General features: G+C 35.7%; 1 protein-coding gene across 1 annotated transcript in view; it reads right to left on the reverse strand.

Annotated features, from left to right (window-relative positions):
• The window catches only part of ADGRA3 (adhesion G protein-coupled receptor A3), a gene marked incomplete at its 5' end in the record, with an annotated part of 56,115 nt that overhangs the window by 22,452 nt on the left and 21,450 nt on the right, over positions 1–12,213 (reverse strand). The window contains 6 exons of the mRNA XM_084266814.1: positions 2,282–2,446; positions 3,408–3,621; positions 5,147–5,307; positions 6,884–6,955; positions 7,878–7,949; positions 9,132–9,203. Of these exons, the coding sequence (XP_084122940.1) occupies positions 2,282–2,446; positions 3,408–3,621; positions 5,147–5,307; positions 6,884–6,955; positions 7,878–7,949; positions 9,132–9,203 (756 nt within the window). The remainder of the gene's footprint in view (positions 1–2,281; positions 2,447–3,407; positions 3,622–5,146; positions 5,308–6,883; positions 6,956–7,877; positions 7,950–9,131; positions 9,204–12,213) is intronic.

Raw genomic sequence — 12,213 nt, forward strand, 5'->3', positions numbered from 1 at the left:
TTACAGTAAGTTTTGTTAATCATAATTTCATTATCGTACAGGTAGTCTAACATTTTTTATTACATCTTAGTAATTCTCTAAATTCAGCATGAAAATTAGAATTTTATGATTAATTACACCCAGTAACAGTTTTCAAAATGGTAATTCTTAAAGATTAAGGAATTGTATCAACTACCAGCAGAAAGTTATTTTAAACACAACAGTTGAAGGATTTACTCAGCTACATTTTAACACACAAACCATATTTTCTATTTAATCATGGATTGTAACATATTCAAGGATATTAAGACAAAATATTATCTAGATTTAAAAAAAATAAGCCATGTTGAAGACAGGCTTTGTCTAATCTTTATCAACTCACACTAGCTACTACTATTGAGCCAAAGCCACTGATGACAAACATCTTCCTTCACTACATTTTCCTATCCTATCTCTGAAGGGATAAAAATCTAGATGCCAGTTTTGAAACTGCTTCAAAGCTAAAATGACTAACCAGTTCCAACTAAAAAACTATAAAATCAAATTCACCTAGGATCATTTGCAGCCATCTGCTCAGAACCATTTTCTCACTAGTCGAAGCCTTATTTCCATATGGTCTCAAAGGTGAAAAATTACTCTTTATTATTACTCTACCTAAACTACAAATGGAAGTCTGTTATAGTAAACCCAGACATAGTGAACTTTTTGATAAGCTGAACATTTCCTGAAATCTTATTTCTTCCTACGGAATTCCAGAGGGGGTAAATCCTATTACACTGAACAGTCACTGAACAGCACAGGTTAATTTAATGGAAAACACTTTGAAATAAGCCTTTACCATCTGTTTTCACCTCTAATGGCAAATCAAAGGAGAACAGTTCACACTAGTATCATTAAAAAAAAAAAAGCATAAGTGATTTAAATAGTTGTGTTCTTTGATGAATACAGCATGCATCTGTGACTTTCTTCACCTTTTATCTTAAGCTGGAAGTTCTAATTTTCTAATGTAACATGCCTCCCTGCAGTTGAAACCGGCACGGTATAAAACCAGGATATGCACCAAGTTTCTTACATAAGTAATTCCTTACGACGTGAAAGCCAAGCTCTTCAGTGCTTCCAAGATGTGCAGCAAGTGACCTTAACACTACCTCGCTTACTAATAGTTCCTCATACTCAGACGCCAGCTACCCTTGTCTCAAATTGTCTAACTGATGAACATAAAGGTGATGAACTCAGAACAAATGCTCTCAGCCAGGACTTTAACTGAATTTTGGAGAAGGTATTTTGCACTTCAAAGCTGCTCTTCTCTCCCCTCAAAAATTCCATTGCAGCAACACGCTTTAGCTTACTTTTAATTTCTTAAAATACATGGTTTTCATCTTAGATTAGCTGTAGAGAGACACAATGACATTAAAGAACTCTGGCATACATGGGGAATGGAAGAAAAGTTCATAAATGTAAACAGAAGACCAAGCAGATCAACAAAGCCAAGCAGCATAAGTGAAAATAAACGAGTGGGTAAAAGTAGTTATTACAACATTAAGAAACCCTACAAGCCATACTGAAAACATATGCTATGACATACGCTAATTCTCAGCAGGAGCTACTGCAGGGAGGGTACAACACAGAGTAGTTATAAAGGGAATTACCTTACATACAGAGAATCTATACAGAAGCTAGCTGTTACAGCTGGCACCTCCAGGAGTAATGTGTTGTTAGAGTGACCAGCAGCAGAAAGATCAGAAAAGGGAAAACAGGTGAAGAGAGAAGAACAAAAGATAAAATAATCTGCAACAATGGAACACCAGAGCTACCACTACAGTCCCAACAATCATTAGAGGATGCATCATCCATATTATTTACTCTAACACACACGGGGTAGGAAAACCCAAACACCACCTGTATGACATGTTTCTTATATACTTGTTTTGTTGTACAGGAGTGGGACGAGTTTAAAAACAGAACTACTTGATAGAACCCACCCCTCACAGTATGTGGTCCAACTGTATCTTACAATCATCTAAAAATAGTTCCACTCTATTCCAATGATTTCATTTATATTTTTCAAATATCATAGCTTGCTTTTCATCTCTTCCAAAGATGTAAGTTAACAAGCTCAATGTTCAATTTTTCATGATACAGTTGTGTGTGCTTCTTCAACACAAACTAATTTAGAACAGTTAAAAGTCTATTACACACCATATAGAAAAGCATCCACACAGGTGCTTTTAAAGCTAAATACCTTAGTTAAAAATTAAGTGGACTTTTCTCCAAGAAAAAAAAAAAAATTAAGGTTACTAACCTGAAATCCCCTTTGTTGTTCACAACCCTCTCTGGAGGGCAGTACTGTGCAGAACTTTCTAACACCACAATGTCTACTGTCCTTGTGTTATTCCCACGTCTGGTTTGCACATGGCAACCCCAGTTTCCTGTGGAGCCAGCCTGAATGTTTGAGATTGTCAGTGCACTGGGAAGATAAAACAAACATATAAAAAACTACAGTCTTGCAATAAAAGTTATTTATCTTTTGGTAAAAGCTTACATAAAGTACAGAAAATCAATAGAAGAAACAACTGATTATATACAACTGTGAGTGATCTTACCAAAAACTACAGCTATTCACGAGTCAATGTACTGTAATAAACAGACAAAATATTTGCTATTCTTATAGCTCTCAATTTTCCCCAAGGTATGAAAGAAAAAGAACAGCCATGGGAAGAAGTTCCTTAACTTCAGAAAGAAGAGGTGAGAAGTCCAGATTCCCCAAATGTTATGACAGTTCTTCAGTGAAAAATTTTTGTAGTTGTTCTAGAAAGGCCAGACTAAACTAGCTTCCTAAATGCATGATGTGTAATAAAGTTTGAAGCCCTAATTTACTAATACAATTACAGGACATAGAACCACTCTGTAGATGCTGAGCCAATCAAAAAATCTGCTGCAGGCAAATTACACTCATAGATTTCTGCTGGAGAACTTCAATATTGAACTGTGGTGTACTCAAAAGGAAGAAAATAGAATCCATGAGTAGTTCACTTAAATGCCTCTTCTCATAATTTTAATGTTCCAAGAGAACAATTAGTATCCTACCACAACCATGTTTTATTTGAACTTCATTGGGTAATCCTTGGAGGTAATTAAAGCCCAACTTCAACACTCCTGGGCAACTTGCTCTAGCTAACCCTGTTTTATGCAGCTGGGTTTGACTAATCAAGCCTCTAGACCTCACTCCACAACTTGGTAATTAGCAACAGTGACCCAATACAGGTAATTACAGAGATGTGTGAGGTTGCAAACTACTTCCCTTCTTGGGATGTTTCTGTCTACGTATGTTCACATGAAAGGATATGAAAGGCCTTACTGGTTATGGAAATAGTAAATCAGAGCAGAAAATAAGGAATGAGAGATATATTTTCTCCCTATGGATTCACCTTGCAATCAGTGAGCAGTTATGAATCATGTTTTTTTCAACAAAAATACCCTGGGACTCATCAGTTTCCACTATCTTTCCATCCTGATACCACAAGACTTGCATGTCTTGATCAATATACGAAGCCATACATTGGAAGGGAAGACTGTCTCCTTCAAAGACAACCTGACGGTGAGATGGAGTCATATAGAAAGATGGTAATTCAAGTGGTGGTTCTAGAATTCAAGAAATAAAAGCTTAATTAATAGCAAGAATCTGTTATATACATAATTTTCAAAAGAGAAAGAAATACACTGAATGTCAATTACTAATATAGCCCCCTTGTAAAGCTGCATCTTGCAAGATTTATATAAAAACATTTGATGCTGAAAAATAAAAATACTCATTTTTGAAAATGTGTATTCCTTTAAGGCAATAAATTGCAAAAACCTTTTGCTAGCCTGCATCCAAGAGTGAAAATACAAACTTAAATGAAAAATATATTTATGAATTGTATTTCTCTACAATTTCTCACTATTAATACTACAACATACGTACACATATTTTATTATTTTGACAGAGAAAATAACCTTAATGCAACAGAGAAGTTAAGCAAGTTGGTCATGGTTTCATCAGAATAAGAAGGGTATCCAACAACAGAATCACCATGTACTCAAGTAAGTCATAATGAAGACATTTTAATTTCAGAGGTTTGGGCTTGGAATAATTTGCACAGTTGAAGTTACATAGCTAGACTTTGGAAAGAAATTACCAATTTCATATTTCTCTTGCATAATTTAGGTAAAAAAACCTGGTGCTACTCATCTGTAGTTTCTATGGACTAACATCTACAATCAACAATTTATTTATTATTTATTTCCAAAGCAAACAGCCTTGTATCCAGCTCTGGGCTCCAAGTTCAAGACAGGGAACTACTGGAGAGAGTCTGATGGAGGGCTACAAGGATCACACAGAATCACAAGGTTGGAAAAGACTTTTAAGATCATCGAGTCCAACCGTTCCTGTCCTATGCTAAACCATATCTTTAAGTACCTGATCTACCCTTTTTTTAAGCACATCCAGGGAAGGTGACTCAACCACATCCCTAACAGCCTGTTCCAGGTCCTGACAATGCTTTCAGTAAAAAAATTTTTTTCCTAACATCTAATCTGAACCTGCCCTGGATGACTGGGGGACTGGAGCATCTCTTGCATGAGGAAAGGCTGACAGAGCTGCATCTGTTTATCCTTGAGAACAGTGAGAGTGGCTTTTGCCAACACTTATAAATATTTAAAGGGCAGATGTCAAGAGGATGGGGCCAGACTCTCTTCACTGGTGCCCAGCAACAAGAAAAGGCGTAATAGGTGCAAACAAGAACACAGAAAGTTCCATCTCATTTTGAAGAGGATGATCTTTACCCTGAGGGTGACCGAGCACTGGAAAAGGCTGCCCAGAGAGGTTGTGGAGGCTCCTTCTCTTGTAATATTCAAGCTGCCTTGGATGCAATCCTGTACAACCTGCTCTATGTGATCCTACTTTACTGGGGGGGTAGACCATATGATCTCCAGAGGATCCTTGCAATTCTGCCATTCTGTAATTCTGTGCAGATTGCAACTAAGGACCAACCTTTGAAAAAGAATCACTGTTGCCACTGTAAGTGCCGAATTTCAGAGAAACAAATCAAAGCAAAAAAAAGAAATCTGTTCACTAATATTAATGGAGTATGTTAGAAAATAACCATCAGTTCCCAGGAGTGCTTACCACAGGTCAGAAGCTCCTGCTTAACACCAGTCACCGTCTGCGACTGCAGTGACTTGGGATAGGCACATTTAGTTTCACGTACAGTTATATTTCTTTCTTTTAACCACTGATGCATCCATAGTATGTTGCAATCACAAAGAAGATAATCAGTCTGAAATTCTCTGCAATGCAAAACAAGTACTCACAGTGACAAAACGCAACACTCAGAGGTCTGAAAGGTTGACATCAACAGCTGTGACATCTCACTGTCACAGACAGACAACAAGCAGTCAAACCCCAGAATACAGCAGAGTTGGCTACCACTACCTACTGAAAGATACCCTAAACATTTGCAAACTGCTGTCTGAGAATAAAAAGTTCACAATCCCTGGGAAAAGGAATTCTCTCCATAAATATGGGGAACATCTAATACCTGTGCTTGAAAAAAAATTCTAGTAATTTCTTTCACGTAGGGATTTTACATTATTTAAGCGAGCAATAACAAGGAATTTCTTGAATATGCATCACCATAACCAAAAAACACACTTCATCTCTTCATTCTAGCAATCAAATGCTTTAACAGTAAAATCAACAGAAATATAAAATTAGCCTCTCACCTGTTTCTCTTTTCAGAGCCAGTATTCACACAGTTTTAATGAAAGTTTTCTTATATTTTATACAAAAATTATATAAGGCTTTAATTTATTCACAAGGTCGCCTTTGTATGATTCAATGCTTTTTACTAAAAAGGCATATCAAATCCCCCCATAGGTGTCTGTTTTAGTCAGCTAAATTAAAAGAGAACGTAAATATTTTATCTGTTTAGGAACTGTTAAAAACATATCAAAACATATTGCTGTGTCTACAGTGGGGTTTTTTTTACCTCTAGTGAAAACACAATTTATTTTTATTTTTGCAAATGTCTAGAGGATAACACAACATCACAGGCAGAACACTTCAAACACCAAATCAACATTCCTGTGAAATTTTATTTGGTCTTTGTTCACAGGAATTCCTCCAGACACATGCATTTTTAATCACAATGGTTATATGCAGGTTCTTGTCGGACCAGTGATGTTCTTGACAGTGACCCTCATGTACACAATTAAAATACCAGAAACAACAACTTATGAACAATTAAAAGAAGTTTAAGGAGAGAAAAACATTTGCCTTTACAAACAAGAGATTAACTCTGTGTAAAAGTCAGAAATCAGAGATTTTGATAAAGTCGCAGTACAGTGAATCAGGGCAAAATGCAAGCTGAACATCAGCACTGATACTTTTTTCCATTTACTTTCTTCCCTACACAAGACTACAACTCTTAGGAAAGGGGAGAAAAAAATAACATGAGGTTGAGATGTAGCCACTGTTATGTGTGACAAAACAATACTATTCTTCAGTGACTGAGATCTTCATTAAAACTATTTGCTCCCCCTCCTAAAAGAGGTGTAAAACGTTCTCATTTAAGCAAAAAATGATGCATACAGCATGAAACTTTTAGAAGCCCAGTTGCCATTATAGCTTTGTTGTCTCAGAACTACTTAAATATGGAGCATCTTTAGAAAGAAGTTATATAAGCAATCAAGTGTCTGTACATACCATTTCCCATGCGCTTATCCAGAAAAAAAACCCAAACCAACCACTGCTAGGAAGTTTATAAATAGAAATACAAAGCTGTGGTACAAGTGTATACAAAATGTTTTTTCTTAAGAACATAAATGATCATGCAAACTGAGATTTGATGCAGTAAGTACTTACAGGGACTTTAGTGAACCGAGATGATCAAATGTTCCTGATGTAAGCGTAGAAAACAAATTTCCAGAAAGATTCCTAAGAAATACAAGTATCGTGATTTAAACTCATGCTCATATGAAAAACAAAACAAACAAAAAAACCCTTACCAACCCCAAACCCCCAAAAAACAACAACAAAAAAATCCCCCCAAAGATAACATTGTTTTAAAACCTGCAAGATATTATAACATTCTGTCCTAGTTCTCAAAACTCTAAGAATAATTATCAGGCCTGACAGCCTAGGAAAAAATCAGAATAAACTGTCCCCCAATACTTTTTTTGTAGCTGAAGAATTTTAAGATTGGGAACAAGGAGTGAAAGTAAACACTATTTAAAGCAACAACTACAACCTGTTGAGCATATATTTCTAGAAGTTCAAAATCACAGTGAACTGATGTGTTGTTACTGACACGCTATAAGAAGCAGGTTTGACCTAGCAGAACATTTTTTTAAGATGTTCTATGTCCCACTTTCTCTAATTCCATGAAAGCACTGCACATGAAGCCAACAACCAGGGCAAAGAAACATTCCATAATCTTAACATTTTTTTTTCTTCAAGTAAATGAAGAATTACAAAACATGCAAGACAGCCAGAAAGCACAACCATACCGATGCTGTGGTAGAAGGCATGGATATTAAAAGACTCCATAGTTCTGAAGTATTTTTCTAGGCAAAATATTCTGCACAGTCTGCTCCTCTGTCCCCACACAGCCTGCTAACCTTTTAAGAAACTCAAAAATGGCTGCAAAGCAGACAGAGCAACGAGTAGTAGGCTTTTGGTTGTCCCTGCTAGCCTCTGGGATTTTTAAGCTCATTACTGAGTAACAAACCACTATCTAGCATGCTGCTAGATTTTCAATCAGACCCTTAACAAATTACCCCCATTGAAAGACAAGACCTGAATTTGTATAAAACTAAAACTTAAAGAGTTAAATTATATACAACAAAATTATACTTACAATCTAATAAGATTTACAAGTCCTCTAAATACATCTGCATTCAGGCAGCCTATTCTGTTATTAGTTAAGTCTCTACAGACAGGAAAAAGCAAAAATCAGAATAAATGTTTTATTTCCAAATGATGTACAGTCTGCAAACAGAAGTATTTCAACCAAAATTTACCAGTAAATCCCCTTAGAACAGATTTGGCTTACATCACTACAAAGTAAACCTTTCTATTTGTACACTATATTCACCACATGAACTACATCGCTTAAGTTTTTGACATCCCAGTGACACCTATAGTACTACATTTATTGCACATAAATGGGACCACTTCTATATTTATACTTATGCAAATATTGAAATACTACATATTTTACAACGTAGATCTTAAATCGTCCAAAATTCTTAAAAGAAATAAAAATTAAGCTTGTAAGTTATGTAGTAACTTTAGTTATAAAGTAAGTAATGGTCCAAAATTCAGTCCTTCAGCTTCATTTTTAATGTGTTAAAAATGCAATTACCAATTTCCTTTAAGTGAGCTAGTTCACTTGATCAGTAACAAATGATCACATATGCTACAAAAATTTAAGGTATATGCTGACTAAAGATGGTGTGTGTGTTTGTGTGCAGTAAAATCAGAAAGACTTAAAAGCTGTCCCAGATATTCTGAAAATCTGAAAAGTGTTTTAAAAAAACAAAATGGAAAAAAAAAAGAAAAAAGGAAAAACCCACACCATCATGCTAAGGTCTTGTTTTTAAAGTTTCACCTGGGACATAATTTTTACAGCCAAGGTATAAATCCCCCAAAAATGTGTTAATGGGAATGTTGGCACAACCTTCAATAAAGCAGCATTAACAGAGCTATAACTTCAGTGCAGTATTAATAGCAAAGGACTCTGTGTTTCACTATGACCTTGGAGGGGGGGTGATAATGAAGAGTTTAACATTTAACAAAGCAAGACTTGAACATTCACCCAGTGGTGTTACAAGTCACTGAAATATGAAAAGGGAGGAGTAATACACAGACTGTCAGTAAGAACAAGTGAGACTGCCAAGCCACAAGGAGCGGATGTTCTTCAGTCATAAGACTGAACGCAGACTTTGTTTTATGCAAACACATGCGTGTGTGTGTGTAAATTTAGACAGCATATACATATTCAAGTTCTAATACATAACAGCTTTGCTGTCAAAATTTCCAGAACCTAAGACTTACACTACTCAGGGTTTTTTCATTTTGTTTAAACTGACTAGCTAGATATACTACTTACAGTCTTTTCAGAGATGAAAGCCCCAGAAATGCTCCTGGATCTATAGTACTAATAAGGTTGTTCTTAAGATCCCTGTGGAGAAAAATTAAGACATTTATCACAAACTACCCTTTAATACAAATATACATGCATGAAGATACGCTCATCTTACTTGAAAACTGCCCGAAATGCCCATAAAACACATTTTTACTTTCTCTAACATAGCATTTTTCAAATTTTGAAAATCTGTATTTAAACTAGAAAGGAGACTATAAGCAGCATGCACAGTCCTTTAAATAATCTACTGCATGAAAGGGTATACAATCAAAGATACTTTGCCACGCAGTGTCAGATTTTAACAGGGTGTAACATTTGTCCATTATACAGTAAAATAGTGCTGCCTTTTCCAGCCTATCCAATTTTAAATACTTTAGTAGTGACCAACATCTACCAAAAGAAGCAAAACAAGATCCTAAAACTACACCAAAGACAACACACAAAGTTTTCCACCAACATTACTGGCACAAAAGCAAAGCCCTGACTGAGAATGACAAAGTTAGTAAAAAACCTCAGAGTACAGATGTTTAAAATCCTTATGTTCAGACTAGGAGAAGTTTGAAGTAATTACCTCATTAATTATACAAGTAATATGAGAGTTTTAACTCCTAACTTGAGATATTTTGCAGACAAAGATTAATTTGAAAGCTCATAGAAACTATCTGCCAGCATCTACAGTTTTGAACAAAATCACTGCACAAATGCTAAAATTATTTCTACCTCCTTACTTATCCAAGTTATTATCTGAAACTTCACAGACACTTATTACAACATGAAAAAATTTTCATTCCGTGGTAATATATGGACATGTTGCATGTGAAAAGAAAATCAGCAATTTCAATTAAGGGCAATGTTTTAGTATGGAAAAGTAGGGAAAAAAAGTGTCCTAAACCTACCCCCACAACATTAATAACTCCTCCCAAAAGAGAATAGAAGATGGTTACATCTATCACCACACAGATTTGCATGAACAAAACCATAAATTCATCCTGAGATCTGCACTTCCTACAGACAGATTAACAAATTATGGTGCAACAGTGTCATGGCATTTGGATCATGCTTCAATGCTGTACCCAAGAAACGTTTTAAATACCTCAAATACTTTAAATTTATCTCACAGTAGCCTCAAGAACTGTAATGTTTTAAAGCCTATTTCAGCAGGCTTATAAACCCAGTACACCAAGATCATGACAAATCTGAGAATACTAAATGTTAATCGTCACTTATTTACTATCAGTCTTTGGGACAGGGAAGAAAAAATTATACTTACTGCTCATTTTAAATTTCAGTTTAAAATCTGTGGAAAACAGGGGAAAAAACCTTGACAAAATCCCTTGGAAATCCACTAGTCTAGATTATCAGTCATCTTTCATTTCATTACGTCAAGGCGTACTCCCCAGCACACCTCTTTCTTAAATCCACTGCTTCAGTGAAAAGAAACAGTATAGTTTTAAAATTCAGAGTTTTACTAGTTCCACAATCTGTTTATACATCTTGTCAGAGTAGTTGATAAAAAACTCACTAGTCTATTCGTTATGTAATTTTTGTTTTTTTTCCCCTCCCCTCAACAGGTGTTAATACCAGTTCCAGAAAGTACTTGCACTACAATTAGTAAAATCTGATTAGTAAGAAGTGCTGACAATTTTCATGAGACTCAATACAATGTGTATTACTCATTTTGTAAATAAGATAGAATCAGAACCCTACAATGGTTTGGGGGACCTCAAAGATCATCTAGTTCCAAACCCCCTGCCATGGTCAGGGACACCTTTCTCTAGAGCCCAGGTTGCCCAAAGGCCCATCTAACACGGCCTTGAACACTGCCAAAGAGGAGGCAGCCAAAACCTCTTGGAAAAAGCATTAAGAACCAACATACTAAGGTAATTTTTAAAACACACCCTGAATGCCCAGAGCATTAGCATTTTCTCAAACTACACCTACAATAATTGGGGAGTCTCTGTTTGGGTTTTTTTTCCCTCCCCAGTTGCAGTCATTAGCAAGCACGTATTCATCTATCAGCAAGTATTAGCAGATGAAAACTGTGAAATTTAAGAGACAATTAAAGATCTCAAAATTAACACAGTGCTGACATGTCTGGCAGCTCTTCAGAGACAGTAAAAGATGTTGATACACAGGCTGGTGCAACTGCCAGACTCATGGATCTGGGAGAGTTTCTAAATTAAGAAATTACAGTTGTGGTTAAACCAACAGATTGATAGGATTCGCACATAAAAAGGGAGCTGGGGAAGACACTCTCACGAGAAAACTCTGTTTGGCTTTTAAGTTTTTGTTGGTTTTAACACTTACAGATTTATACAAACTACTGGTTTTTAGCAAAAAGAATTTACTCATGTCAGCCACTGGCTTTTATTTATTTTTTTTGTTTGGCTAAGCTCAACCAACAGGATATAACCATAGATATTGTTCAAACAAAAGAAAATATGTCCAAAAGAAACCCATTAGAAGAGTGTTTCAGCAAGGGTAGCATTACAACTTCCCCAAGCTCTTATTGGTATACCATCTTTTACCTTACAGTAACTACAGCTTTCATCTACTAATTAAAAATACTGCTAACTACAAAAACCCCACAAGTCTGGCAATATAGCAATCTTACATTGAAAACCTCTTAAATTTAAGTAACAGTGCAGATGAGGATGCCTCTCTATTTATCAGGGAAGGTAGCTGAGATTAAAATCGGTTTTAAGGGACACACCTTGGAGTTGCATACAAAAAATACAAAAAATAGAAAGCAACTGGAGATACCAGGCACCACAGAAGAGACAACTGACAATTCTAGAACTTGGACATTTTCCAAATGGAAAGTAAAAGGTTGCTACTAAAAATCACCTCTTGAAAAGTTCTTATATATGCCTTTGACATCTCCTTAAATCTAAAGAAACCAACAGTAACTTGGATCACTTCCTTGTTTTGCTTACTCCATCACATCACTTGTGACATGCATTGCTGAACTACTAAAGTCAAAAAGTTTCTTGGAGATCTAATGCAAAAAAGTTAAAAAACCATGCTTGATACTACCCCACTTCCA

This window comes from Gallinula chloropus (assembly GCF_964237585.1).
Source record: "Gallinula chloropus genome assembly, chromosome: 7".
In the NCBI taxonomy this organism is placed as follows: Eukaryota; Metazoa; Chordata; class Aves; order Gruiformes; family Rallidae; genus Gallinula; species Gallinula chloropus.